Consider the following 15,151-nt stretch of genomic DNA (forward strand, 5'->3'; position numbering starts at 1 on the left):
TTTGTCTGGAGGTTAAAATGAACACGGTGCGGTGCACCGTCTCTCTCTGAAAATGGAAGTAACACATTCATTTGTGCTCTTTGTCGGAGTGAAAGAAGAAAAAAAAAAACGGGGGTTAGAGAAGTTTGCTTGTCCATTTCCTGCTTTCAGTTGATGTGTGCGCCGAACACAGAAGAGAAACTTCCTTGACTGCAGAGGTGACTTTGTGACAGCAACTGCGAGGACGTTATTTTATTTATTTTTATTTTTTTTAAATTTCTTTTTCAAATGAGATACAAATTAGTTTTCAGATAAACTGCACCGCTTTAAAGAGGGATCATGAGCCGTGGATCTAAGAGTAAGTCAGAGAATGTGCGGAGCTCTCTGCTGAGCCAACAGGAGAGTGAGAAGCTGGAGGAGCTGCTGGGCAGAAGGTGTGCTGTAAGTTCTCAACTTGTCTGGCCCACTTCTTTGTAATATATAGAAGAATATTATACGCTTCATCTCTCCGAAGAAAGATTTCACTGTAAAAATGACAGGAAAAGGGATCAAAGTTGGAGCAGGTTATTGTGATTGCTGCTTAAGTTTCAGTTGAAGCCCCCTCGACTTTCCGTTGTTCAATGTGGTTAAGTATCATATCCTGAATTTTAATGAGCTCAGTTCATGGTTGAGCATTGAATTGAGGCCTGTTGACTAACGTTTAGTTTACTCCCGAGGATTTCTTTTACTTAAATTAGCAAAAGGTAAGTTTGTAGGTCTGATTTGAACATTTATCTTCTTCTAGTAGACCTGCCTTGTGGTAAAAAGTATTTCCTGACATTAGGTCATCAAGAAAGAGGCAGCTGTAACAGGAAATGGTAGCTGAACCGATTCTTCCTCTGCTGTCAGAATTAGACACCGCACTTGACTCTCGTCTTGCAGCACAGAAGAAGTTGCTTAGTTTTTTTTTCCATCTAGCCCAAATCAAGAATAAACATACATTTTGCTGATTCAAAGCAGTTCCAGCAACAGTTTAAACTGTTATGTGAACTAATGAAAGCAGAGGAGGAAGTTCATTGTCACCACAAAACTGCTGATTTACATGTCAAGAGCAATAAAAATACTCTGGTGTGTCCTGTGGGCCCTGAGCTCTTCTCTGTGTCTTGTTTGTGTGTTTAGTCCATGGCCACGGCCGTGGCTCAGCTGTTCATGGCTCTGCCGCACAGTCCCGCCGTTTGGAGCTTGCAGCACACAGGAGTGGTCTGCTTCGTCAAAGACAACCCCCAACGCTCCTACTTCATACGGATGTTTGACGTAAAGGTCAGGTCATGCTAAGTGCCGAGTTCAAGAGAACAAAGTTCTCCTTTTTAAATGATACTGGGTTATTATCACCAGTACTGGAGTTGAGGGGGGATGAGGGGGAATGAGGGGGGATGGCATCCCCTCCTGAAATAAAAACGGTCCAAATCATCCCCCCTGTAAAACTGCCATCCCTCCTTTCCATCCCTGATGTCATTTCATCAATGGATGTGGTTTTACTGCTATTTCAACATTTAGAATCATCACCAGAAAAATAACTTATTTGACAATTTTCACCTGTTTCAGGTAAATTTTCACTTGAAATAAGTAGAAAAATCTGCCAATGTGACAAGATTTATCTTCTTATTACAAGCAAAAAATTCCACTGGCAGATTTTATTACTTATTTTAAGTGAAAATCTACTTGAAACAGGTGAAAATTGTTGTTTTTTCCAGTGATGAGTCTTGTTTTTAAGTGTAATGAGATTTTTTTTACTAAACTGAGACATTTTAACTAGAAATAAGACAAATATTCTTGTTAAGATTGTGAGTTTTTGCAGTGATCCATGTTACTTATCCTGTGAAGGACAGAGTCATATTGATAAGTTCAGAAAAGTGTTTTTTATTGTTGTGTTTTGATGTATTTGATGTAAGCCCAGTGGATATTTAAAGCTTACAGAAGGCTGCATTTAACTGCTGCTATGTCATTCCTGCAGTATTTCTGCAGGTGTTTTGGTCACTGCTATTATTTGTAATATATTATATTATTTGTAATCAGCACAAATGATCTGTCCCCATATGATAAAATCCACCATCCCCCCTGATTTTATTTTTTTACAACTCAAGTACTGGGTTATCACTTAAGATGACACACATTACATGAGTGTTGTTGAGAGACTAACACGTGGATGATGTTCCTCCACAGGCAGGGAGGATGATCTGGGAGCAAGAGCTCTACAACCAAATAGTTTACTCTTCACCACAGCCTTTCTTCCATGCCTTTGCTGCAGATGTAAGTACTAACACGCGCAAATGCCGGCGGTGCAACCGGTGCAGCTGCACCGGGGCCCAGACGCCGCCAGGGGCCCATCAATCAATCAATCAAACTTTATTTATAAACACTTTTCATACTTATATGTAGCACAAAGTGCTTTACATTTTTTTAAATTGTACAATTTAAAAAGTTAAAATAGGCCCAACCCCAACCCCCCGCCCCCCCCCCCCCCCCACCCCTCACACAAACCCCTTTTTTGTGAATGGAATAGTCCAATCACTTTAACATGCTAGCTTTTTTTTCACAAGTGGATTTTTTGTTCCATTTTTCTTTGTCACAAACACAAAATCAAATATAATATGCTTAATATGCTACCTGTCAGTCATTTTAAGTGCATGATGACGTGACGTCAGTTTTCAGCAAGAAAAAAAAAGGCAACAAAAGAAAATAGACGACAAAAATAGCGTAGCATCATGTTAGGGTCTGCATAGACGTCACTTTCCCACTGGACCAGCCCCCTTACTCGCACTGAGTGGCAAAAACGGCTGCAACTAGTGGAGAAGACGAGATAACAGACGATTAAGGGCTTAAATTAAAGGCAGTTGGACTTGACAGTGAGCCGTACAGTTACCCCAAGAACCAGTGGTCCATGGACATTAATATTTGGTACAGTTACCAAGAACCAGTGGTCCATGGACATTAATATTTGGTACAGTTACCAAGAACCAGTGGTCCATGGACATTAATATTTGGTACAGTTACCAAGAACCAGTGGTCCATGGACATTAATATTTGGTACAGTTACCAAGAACCAGTGGTTCATGGACATTAATATTTGGTACAGTTACCAAGAACCAGTGGTCCATGGACATTAATATTTGGTACAGTTACCAAGAACCAGTGGTCCATGGACATTAATATTTGGTACAGTTACCAAGAACCAGTGGTCCATGGACATTAATATTTGGCCACAAATCCAGTTTCCTGATATTTATATGTACTTAATTTCTACGCCGGGGAAATACACGAAGCAAAGCTTGAAGGCTTACAAAAGTCTTGACGCTTGGTCCGACTTCAAGGCAGGATTTGTTGTAGAAATTAAAGTGATGAGGACACCGAACTTTATGATTTGACCGTTTAACGTTAGCTACCCAAAAATCCAACATTACCTGATACAAAATGGGAACCACAAATCCACGTTTCGGTGTCTGGAATCCAGTTGTTTCTGTGAATTGCAGCGATCCATTTGTCTCTCTTAAGCTTATTTTTCGTCAGTCTGTAAAACGATAACTCTGATTTCTTGCTAAATCTATGAGTACAGTCGATCGCACAACAGCTCTTTCCCATTTTAGATGTTTTCCAGTTGCTCAAACTGAAAGTTTACGCTGCCACTCAGTCTTTCTGACACTCAGTCTTTCTGACACTCAGTCTTTCTGACACTCATTGTGTATAACCCGCTGTGAAGTCGCATCTGTGACGTCATGCACATTCCCTCTATAGCACCGGGGCCTATCACCACGATGTTAGGCCCCTGTAAAAAAAACCCCAGACTGTCACCTTCCTGCCTCTCACATGTTTGTACAGCTCTACACCTGTTTAATTCATCTCTGTTACTCACAGATATTGTTCATGAAATATGAAATTCTTTCTTCAGAGACGTATGTGTTTGATTCTGCAGGATTGTCAGGTGGGACTAAACTTCTCCGAACTCCAGGAAGCAAACGCCTTCCAAAATGCTGTCATTGAGAAAATCAACCAGAGAAACAACCGTCAAGGTCGGCGAGTTGAGCGTTTCCCCTGCAGATGCTATCTGACTGCCTTTTATGTGATGGTGCTTTGCCACATTTGCATCTGCTGTAGGTTTTTGAATGACTGCTCTCCAGGGCTCCTAGTCTCCTTCTGGGAAAAAGTATTAGAAATTAGTTAGATTATTATTAGTTTTCTGAACAAATATCAGGAATGGTAAGAGTCTGTAGGATCATCTTATGTAAATAATATCTTAATTCTTTAAAGAAAGGTAACTTGATCATTTTAGCTGCATATACAGGACTGTCTCAGAAAATTAGAATATTGTGATAAAGTCCTTTATTTTCTGTAATGCAAAAATTTCATACATTCTGGATTCATTACAAATCAACTGAAATATTGCAAGCCTTTTATTATTTTAATATTGTTGATTATGGTTTACAGTTTAAGATTAAGATTCCCAGAATATTCTAATGTTTTGAGATAGGATATTTGAGCTTTCTTAAGCTGAAAACCATGATCAGCAATATTAAAATAATAAAAGGCTTGCAATATTTCAGTTGATTTGTAATGAATCCAGAATATATGACATTTTAGTTTTTTTAATTGCATTACAGAAAATAAAGAACTTTATCACAATATTCTAATGTTCTGAGACAGTCCTGTATCTTGTTAGGGTGATTAAAAAGTGGTTTCTGAGATTTCTTTGTTTTGACAGAGAAGAAACAGCGACCCCCGCCGAAAAGTGGTAAGACATAATCCTTATAAAACCAGTAGGCCCTGGCTTCATGTACGTCAGTAAATATAACTCTTTTCTCTTCTTTTGTTGCAGCAGATAGAGGATTCTTACCTCCGGCCCCACCTGAAAAAGGTGCAGCTCATTTTGTTTTTACTTTAACTGTTAAAGTGTTAAACTGTTCTTTTACAAAAGAAAGTGATTCGGGTTATAACATGGAGCAAATTTAATGCTCCCTCTGATCCTCTTTTTTATGGTTTTTAAGCTTCTGAAAACTTTCTGAGTGTAACATTTTCCACAATGCCTGTGTAATGGATAATGTAGTTTTTAGGACTCAATGATAGACTTTGTCATCTCATCCCCATTTATGCTCCCACTCAAACAACTTTTAACGGGAAAGAAAAGGAAACTAAAATGTACAAGTTTTAGTGTAACCTGCAAAGGTCCCAAAACATTTGGAATGAGCTTGGTAGTGCTATAAAAGAGTCTGGATATCTCTCAATTAAAAAAAAAAAAGACTAAAAAGAAAATTGTTATTAAATTATGTCTCTTATTACATTTTTTTATGTACCAATACCTGATGTATTATTTTTATATGAATATATTTTGTATCTAGGAAATCTGAGGAGGTCTCAGGTTTTTTTTTTTTTTTTTTTTTCTTATTTAAGTTATAAGGTTATTATATTGTATGTATATGTATAATATGTGTAATTTATAGTTGTTCTGCTGTGTGACTGGGCCCCTATTCATAAGCTACAGTAGCTTCTGGGGAGTCCCATTTTACAAACCTCAATTGATTATTATCTGTATTTGTGTTTTTTTTTTTAATTATTTGTAAAATAAACTCTAAACTTAAACTTAAACAATCAGTTGAGTATTACACGGTAGATCAAGATTATATTAGCCTGAAAATACGTTTGTATTTCCCCTCCAAGCCTCCCTCTGCCGGCCCCGGCTCCTTCCACATGGCCACGGTGGACATCCAGAACCCAGACATCCAGTCGTCGCGCTACCGCTCCATGCCTTCCCCCCTGGCTCCTTCAGCTCTGCTCGACAAAGGGAAGAAAAGCAAGAAGGGCAAGAAAAAAAGTGCCTAAGCTCTCCAAAGCAGACATAGGAGCACCCAGCGGATTCAAGTAATGCCGCACAGCTGGTCTCCGGCGCGGCAGATATTTTTTACTGCTCTGTTCATGTTCAGCCGCTTTAGCTGATTGATGGTTTTTCCTGTCATCGTCTTTCCATCAGGCATGTGTCACATGTTGGATGGGACCCCAACAACCTTGATCCTGATCTGATGCAGCTCTTCTCCAAGGCCGGCATTAGTGAAGATGAGCTCAGGGATGAAAAGACCTCCCAGCTCATCTATGACATCATTGAGCAGTCCGGGGGCATGGAGGCCGTGAAGCGGGAGGTGAACAGTGGAGGTCAGTCCCGTCATGTTACCCAGTAACCACCTCGTCCTGGGAGCTCATGGAAACTGGGCTGAGTTGTAACGCACACCTTGACTACATTTACATGCAGTCAATGACCCTTTTCTAACCAGAATATTAGCAATAACCCGGTTTTGCACGGCCATGTAAACACCAATAACCCCTTTGAATAACCGGAATTTGCTCATATTCTGGTTTTTCAAAACCAGAATATGAGCCCTGGGTTACTCCTTTTCTAACCTGAATATTTGGTCATGTAAACGCCTAACGGAATATCCTCATCAAAAGGAACAGGAATTGTTTTCTGCACATGTTCTTTTCGCAAGGAATCTAGGGCTGCGTCCGAAATTTCTATACTTCCACCCTAATGAGTGGCAAAATGAGTATGCAAGATTTTTTAGTGTTTCCGAAACATTAGAACGTACTCAATAGTATGTACTATCCATACTCATTCCGGAGAAATGTATTAGTGTGGATTGAAGGACACTAGCTAAGCAGAAACTTCCCACAATGCAATGCAGCGGTGTTTGGTTGCTAAGTGATACGTCATAAGTATAATATTAAGTATAATAATATTATATAATATTAATATTATAATATTCGTATATATAATAATATTACATAATGTCATCTTGTTTGGGCCAAGATAAAGGGGAAATAGCGGAGTGGTGCAGCTACTGCTGCTGTTACCATGGTAACAGCTGCTACTGCTGCTGTTACCATGGTAACAGCTGCTACTGCTGCTGTGACACGTCACTTCCTCCCAACGGCAGGAAGTGACGTGTGCGTTCTTAATAGTACGTCCAAATTAATGCACACTACTGATATTTACTCAAAAGTGTGCCAAACTTAAGTATACTTTTTAGTATATACTGTTTAGTCTGGCATTTCGGACGCACCGTTGGTCTTTTGAGTCCAGGAAGTTCTTATAAACACGGAGAAACACAAGACCAGGAGGAGACTAATAACTTCATAAATGTAATGAAGGATGAACATTTCTGCATTTGTAGATGGTAGAAAGTACCGGGATAGAAGATTTACAAGAAGGTGAGAGAAAAGTTGCGCGAAGCAGCATTTGTACGAACGCCAGACCAGATCAAGCACCGCTGGAAGACGCTGGAAAAATATTGACCTTAACCCCAATTTTGACTGCATGTAAACGTAGTCCTTCTTTCCCTTCTCCACAGGCGCTGCCCCTCCACCCCCCCCACCTGGCAGACAGGGACCCCTGCCTCCTCTGCCCGGCCCCGGCCCCGGCCCCTCCGGTCCGGCCCCCCCTCCCTCCCGAGCTCGCTCCGGTCCCCTGCCCCCCCTCCCTGGCCAGCAGCGGGGAGGGCCCTCAGCCAAGCCCCCTCCGCTGCGCGGGGGTCCGCCACCCCCCCCTCCGGCGAGCCGGGCCGGTCTGCCCCCACTGCCCCCGCCGGCGCACCCGGGGCCTCCTCAGATGCCCCCGTCCTCCAAGCCCTCTCACAGCATGCCGGCCCCCCCTCCACCATCAAACCAGCGCTCCGGGGGCGTCCCTCCTCCTGCTCCCTCCACACCCAGCAGAGGAGGGGGAGGGGGAGGGGGGCCTCCACCCCCACCTCCCCCACCTCCACCCCCACCTCCTCTAACCTCCACTCCCTCAGACTCCCCAGCCCCCCGACCCCCGGCCCCCCCCTCCTCCTCTGGAGGAGGAGGAGACGGAAGAGGAGCTCTGCTGGACCAGATACGAATCGGGAAGAGTCTCAAAAAAGTAAAGCAACTTGGTTTTTCTCAGGATAAAGAAAACAGACAAACATCTAAAACTGCTATATTCTTGATTGCTCGGCATGTTTCTGTTGTACTGTATTAAGGCGTACCTTCAATGAATGTTTTAAAACTGTTTTTATATATAAGGCGCACCACATTATAAGGCGCACCTTCAATGACTGACGTATTTTAAAACTTTTTCCATATATAAGGCGCTACAGTAGAGCTGGGGTTACGTTCTGCATCCATTAGACCAAGGGTCTCAACCCGCGGCTCTTTCATCCTTATACTGCGGCTCCGAGTGGCTTGGCAAAATAAATTACAAAAAAAAAAAAAAAAAAGTATTTAATTGAAGTGTACGGAGCCCCTCTGGTGAGATTTGAAAAAAATTAAATAACTCGTGGCCACGCATTAATAACTCGTGGCCACGCATTAATAACTCGTGGCCACGCATTAATAACTCGTGGCCATACATTAATTATCTCGTGGCCATGCATTAATTAACTTGTGGCCACGCATTGATTAACTCGTGGCCATGCATTGATTAACTCGTGGCCACGCATTAATAACTCGTGGCCACGCATTAATTATCTCGTGGCCATGCATTAATTAACTTGTGGCCACGCATTGATTAACTCGTGGCCATGCATTGATTAACTCGTGGCCACGCATTAATAACTCGTGGCCATGCATTAATTATCTCGTGGCCACGCATTAATAACTCGTGGCCATACATTAATTATCTCGTGGCCATGCATTAATTATCTCGTGGCCATGCATTGATTAACTCGTGGCCATGCATTGATTAACTCGTGGCCACGCATTAATAACTCGTGGCCACGCATTAATTATCTCGTGGCCATGCATTGATCAACTCGTGGCCACGCATTAATTATCTCGTGGCCATGCATTGATTAAGTCGTGGCCACGCATTGATTAACTCGTGGCCACGCATTAATTATCTTGTGGCCACGCATTAATTATCTCGTGGCTACGAGTTATTAATGCGTGGCCACGCATTATTTCATTTTTTTCAAATGTCACCAGAGGGGCTCCGTAGAAGTGTATTTTATTTGTGTTAGTTTTTTAATATTTTAGTTCTAAATTGGAAGATTATTGTGATCTTGACATATTAGAATAAATATATTTTATTGTTTTTCGTCGCTCAAAATACGTATATGTCTATGGTTGCGAGACCAGTTGCGGCTCAATATTGATCCATATATAAGGCGCATCAGATTATAAGGCGCATGGTCAGCCATTGAAAAAATTGAAGGCTTTTAGGTGCGCCTTATAGTGCGGAAAATACGGTAATCAGTTTTGCAAAAGAAGGTTTGATCATTGTGGTCCTGTCCTGGTGTGTGACAGGTGACGGAGAGCCCTGACCTCCCTGCTCCTGCAGCACCAGGGGGGGAAGGGGAAGGCATCGTGGGGGCTCTCATGATGGTCATGCAGAAGAGGAGCAAGGTCATCCATTCCTCCGGTAAAAACCAGAGAGCAATGTGAGCATGTGGTCCATGAAATCTTCTAGGAAATGACGTCCCTCATCTTTATGTGTTCACTCTTTCAGACGAAAGCGAAGATGACGGCGGAGACGAAGACGAGGATGACGATGAATGGGATGACTGATGTGGCAGCTCTGATTTTTGTGGATTCTGAAGCTGTGAAACTTTTTGAAAAATGTTTTACCGTCCAGCTGTTACATGGGATGACGCCACTGAGGCAGTCAGTGCAAACTGGAGTACGACTTGTGTGTGTATATAAAACTTTGTATGCAATTAAATAAATGAACTCGTAGTTGAACATAAAAGACTGAAAGTGCAATGATTATACATTTGTCCAAGTATTTCCAGTGTATCATCGACATAACAAAACATCGCTGAGACGGTGAGGATTTCTGACTGGAAAGTATCTTGTTTTCTTGAACTTCCCGTTATTATTTTTAAATCTGTGAAACCTGCATGTGACAGAACGCCAGCGAACAAGGACCCTTCTGAGCCAGATTCATTCCCATTTTTATGGCATACTGTACATAAAAAAATCAGGTTCTTTTATTATTTTCTCATACATTTGTGCAAAAATCCCCATTTCCCTCAAATACCACCACCGACAAAGTGCATAACTGGGAAAACACTGTACGCTACAAATATGTTCCACACTCACATACCGTAGCCTACCAAAGCACAGGACAGTAAGGGCATTATTACACGTCAACATCCAATGGAATTAGCTTAACAGAATACATTACACCTTACAAACATCATAGCAAGTTCGGAGAAACAGTGAAATGTACAACTTGCAACAAACAACAATGCGCATGCAAAATATGCATTTTTGTCGCCATTAGCATCATACAACACAAGGCTAATCTGAAGAACATATCATGAACATACACATATTCACAATCAATATATTACATTTCTGTTTAAAGATTCATACTGGAAAGCAAAGCTGTGTATTTTTTTGTTTTGTTTTTCTGTTTGTTTGGTTTTTTTGCATTTTGTAGCCCATTAACTACAGGAATCCATGTACTTTACATCTCAGTCAGTCTTTTTCCCTAGAACACCAAGTGTGTGTGAAACGTGTGATCAATTCCACCGATCAGCCTTAAATTAGTTCTTTTTTATGATTTTTTTTTTTTTTTTACCACACTAGCGTTGCATGGTAATAAAGCTGTGTTCTGGTAACAGAAAGTGTATGGTATTATTGAGAATGTGGTCATCAGTTGTGTGAACTAGAATAAATATGAATTTTCTGGGCCCTCATTTGCAGAACGACAGACACTTTAACAACAGATTGGCATCATCACTTGCCGAATGAATGGAAGTGACACCTAAACACGTGTCAAACTAAAAGTCCAGCATAAAGTCCACGCAGGCCAGAGTTGGAGAGAGAGCGGTCCCGTCCTCTAACCGAGGCCTTGGTCCTGGCTTTCTGTGTGCCTGCGGCTGGTGCGCTTGCGCTGCTGCTGTTTGGGGTTGAGTTGGTCCCAGTAGGACTGGCAGTACTGGTTGATCAGCCTGATCTCCGGGGGGAAAGGGGTGGAGGTGAGGGTGGACTGCAGGTAAAGCCTCGGCTGGTGACCTTTTGGCTGTTCGTCCTCATCTTTGGCGGTGAGCGCTAAAGCGATGTCTCGGTCCAGGATCCTCAAGGCCACGCGAGCCACCGTGTGTTTGAAGTTGTTTTCCGTGGCGAGGCAGTGGTAGACACCGGCGTCTGACTGGTTCAGGGACTTCAGGAGGATGCCCTGGTTGGTCTTAAGAACTCCTGTGGCACGGTTAAGCTGCAGTTATAAGGAATGAAACAGCAGAGGTTTAAAAGCAGAAAAAAAACTGACTTAAATTTGTGTACATGATAGGGATGGGCGGATAAAAAAATTATCACGATAATTTCTGGCATTTATCCCGATAACGATAAAAATGACAATAAAAAAAATACCAATTCAACTCCATCTTTGTAACTATAAATCTATCACCACATTCAGTCTTTGGAGCCCCCAAATCACTGCTCTAAAAGATACTAAATGCTACTAAACTACACCAATTACATTGAATTAATAAAAACCAATTAAATGAGTTACACCTGTACTGCAAAACTAATGACTCAGATCCTCCATGTTTGTTACACAAACACGTATCAACAGGAATTTATCTTTCTTTCTTTCTTTCTTTCTTTCTTTCTTTCTTTCTTTCTTTCTTTCTTTCTTTCTTTCTTTCTTTCTTTCTTTCTTTCTTTCTTTCTTTCTTTCTTTCTTTCTTTCTTTCTTTCTTTCTTTCTTTCTTTCTTTCTTTCTTTCTTTCAGGCTCATTTCCTTCCTTCCTTCCTTCCTTCCTTCCTTCCTTCCTTCCTCCCTCCCTCCCTCCCTCCCTCCCTCCCTCCCTTCCTTCCTTCCTTCCTTCCTTCCTTCCTTCCTTCCTTCCTTCCTTCCTTCCTTCCTTCCTTCCTTCCTTCCTTCCTTCCTTCCTTCACATACGTTGTGCTTCGATTTAACGCAGAACCATAAATCAGCTTCACACAAACACTTTTGAATTTTGGAATTTTTTTGACGGTATATCGTGAACGGTAAAATATCACCCATTTCTACATGACATAAAAAGTATTAAGTTGTCATTTATGGAAGTTGACACAATTTCCTGAAATGTTTATGGCATATTTGTGTTAGATAAGTAGAGTACAACAGTTTCCGTTTTCATCTGGATACAGCTTTGTTCACAGAAGAGAGTTTTAGGGGGTGGACTCAGGCACTTGACTTTGCTCATTTTTCCATTTCCGAGGAGGAGTATGTTTATATTTAAACCCAGAATAATATATCTGTCTGCAATGTAGTGGAAGATCAACATGTTCCACATACTGCTGTGACATACTGTAGGTTTTATGTCAGACGCCACTCCTGTCACAGTCCTCACCAGTACTCGAGTTGTAAAAAGAATCAGGATGGTGGGGATGGTGGATTTTTATCATATGGGGACAGATCATTTGTGCTGATTACAAATAATATAATATATTACAAATAATAGCAGTGACCAAAACAGCTGCAGAAATACTGCAGGAATGACATAGCAGCAGTTAAATGCAGCCTTCTGTAAGCTTTAAATATCCACTGGGCTTACATCAAATACATCAAAACACAACAATAAAAAACACTTTTCTGAACTTATCAATATGACTCTGTCCTTCACAGGATAAGTAACATGGATCACTGCAAAAACTCACAATCTTAACAAGAATATTTGTCTTATTTCTAGTTAAAATGTCTCATTTTAGTAAAAAAAATCTCATTACACTTAAAACAAGACTCATCACTGGAAAAAACTACAATTTTCACCTGTTTCAAGTAGATGGCAGATTTTCCTACTTATTTCAAGTGAAAATTTACTTGAAACAGGTGAAAATTGTCAAATAAGTTATTTTTCTGGTGTTATTTTTCTGGTGATGACTCTAAATGTTGAAATAGCAGTAAAACCACTTTCATTGATGAAATGACATAAGGGATGGAAAGGGGGGATGGCAGTTTTACAGGGGGGATGATTTGGACCGTTTTTATTTCAGGGGGGGATGCCATCCCCCCTCATCCCCCCTCAACTCTAGTACTGGTCCTCACGATTTATTCAGGTTGGGACCAGAAATATAAGTAAAGTGGACACCTAGGTGGCACATGTTGGAGGTGGAGATCGATCAGAAAAACCTTCTGGTTTGGAAATTTAGTAAATTAACTCTTACCTACCATGGCCACCTAAAGTCTACCGCAACCACCGCAGAAGAGAGGAACTATGAGGTAGCATTAAACAGAAATAGCCAAGTAAAGTAGAGGTACAGTTACCTTCAATCACTGGAAAATAGAAATATCTAAGTCTTGGGAAAAAAAGAAAGCTATGAAAAATGAGTTGCCGAGACTTAAAGGCGGCCCCATCCGATATTTTTTTAGAAATATATTTTTAATAAATATTCTACATATTCAACCTTTAAGTCTGAAAATACATTTGTTCAATTTTGAATAATTTAGGGTATTTTTATTGGGGGGGACAATGGTCCTTCAGTAAAAGTCTGAACATTCATCTGTTGGCTCGTGTGCTCTCTGACCGAAGCCCTTCAGGGGTCAGTTAGTCTGGAACCCAGTATCAGAGGGCTAAATCCTCAACAATATGTCTCTATTTTGACTTGTGACACGACTTCTCAGCTCCCGTCTGCCAAAGAGCTGATCAGACAGGAGCCCTTTACTGTCACACATCGCTGTCAACAGGAGTGTTTCACGTCAAAGCTGCAAAACATTACAAATGTTCAATGACTTTTTAGCATTGTTGTCCAGTTTAAGGCATGTATCATTAATCAAAATAATGTAAACAATCAAAAGTGATTATTGCTTTGATAGTAATCAGAGGTGTCAAGTAACAAAGTACAAATACTTAGTTACCTTACTTAAGTAGAAATTTTGGTTATCTATACTTCACTGGAGTAATTATTTTTCAGACGACTTTTTAATTTTACTCCTTACATTTTCACGCAATTATCTGTACTTTTTACTCCTTACATTTTAAAAACAGCCTCGTTACTCTATTTCATTTCGGCCTTTAAATAAAAACTATCCAGTTAAATTGCTCCATCCAGATAGAGTGAATTTGGTTGTGGTTGTTTCAGATGTTCTTGTCCAGTTTTGTTCTTACATCCGTTCCCTCAGATTCCTGCAACTAAACTTGGATGTACATTCCAATAAAGGTTAGGATAAATGATAACATGCCTCTGAAGTTTGACTTTTTGCACCATTACAATACTTATAGGCAACTAGTCATCATATCTGCTGCTCTCTGAAACACATGTTAATGCTCAATAGTACACATATATGCTTCTTTAATATATTTGCATTATACTAAGATACATTCATTTTCAATGGCTTTTGTCCTTAATAGCTTTTTTCCCCTTACATTACTTTTACTTTTATACTTTAAGTAGTTTTGAAACCAGTACTTTTAAACTTTTACTTGAGTAAAAAACTTGAGTTGATACTTCAACTTCTACAGGAGTATTTTTAAACTCTAGTATCTATACTTCTACCTGAGTAATGAATGTGAATACTGAAGACACCTCTGATAGTAATTAGATTTGTTGGTCACGATGTTTCTAACAAAGAGTAGAAATCTGTACTCTATAATCTCAACTCTGATTACATGTTTATGAGCCAGATTATGTTTCAACAGGCAGATCAGCCACGTAATAAGTGTCAAACCATTCCTTTCAAAGATTTGATGGCTTTTCCTCACCACTTTCCTCTTTCCCTCTCTCTGGAAGAGCCACTTGATGGAGGCCTGAGGCGAGCGGGGCTGACACTCCAGGAAGGTGCTGCTGCCCTCCACCCCGAACTGCACCGTCTCTCGCAGGCGTTTCTCCACTGCACACACGGATGGAAAGAGAAATGTTGAAAAATGCTCAGGATTAACAAAAAAACAAAAAGATTGAGCTGTGCAGAGTGACTACGTTTCCATGCATCAATAACCCTTTTCTAACCGGAATATTGGCAATAACCCGGTTTTGCACGGCCATGTAAACACCAATAACCCCTTTGAATAACCGGAATTTGCTCATATTCTGGTTTTTAAAAACCTGAATATGAGCCCTGGGTTACTCCTTTTAAAACCTGAATATTGGGTCATGTAAACGCCAAACGGAATATCCCCATCAAACAGAACAGGAATTTGTTTTCTGCATGTTCTTTTGGCAAGGAATCCTGGTCTTTTGAGTCCAGGAAGTTCTTATAAACACGGAG

At 40.7% G+C, this 15,151-nt stretch overlaps 1 protein-coding gene and 1 pseudogene across 1 annotated transcript; one reads left to right on the forward strand and one right to left on the reverse strand.

The window, feature by feature from the left end:
• Positions 1–168: 168 nt before the first annotated feature.
• On the forward strand, positions 169–10,506 carry LOC133456691 (actin nucleation-promoting factor WAS-like). Its single transcript, XM_061735224.1, is given in 12 exon segments — positions 169–420; positions 1,138–1,278; positions 2,182–2,268; positions 3,929–4,025; positions 4,715–4,744; positions 4,832–4,881; positions 5,668–5,807; positions 5,809–5,868; positions 5,978–6,156; positions 7,350–7,897; positions 9,262–9,376; positions 9,464–10,506. Coding segments are annotated over 12 exon segments (1,608 nt in total). The 5' UTR covers positions 169–318; the 3' UTR covers positions 9,523–10,506.
• The window catches only part of LOC133456690 (semaphorin-3F-like), a 26,159-nt pseudogene continuing 20,822 nt past the window's right edge, over positions 9,815–15,151 (reverse strand).

This window comes from Cololabis saira, chromosome 12, assembly GCF_033807715.1.
Source record: "Cololabis saira isolate AMF1-May2022 chromosome 12, fColSai1.1, whole genome shotgun sequence".
NCBI classification, from domain to species: domain Eukaryota; kingdom Metazoa; phylum Chordata; class Actinopteri; order Beloniformes; family Belonidae; genus Cololabis; species Cololabis saira.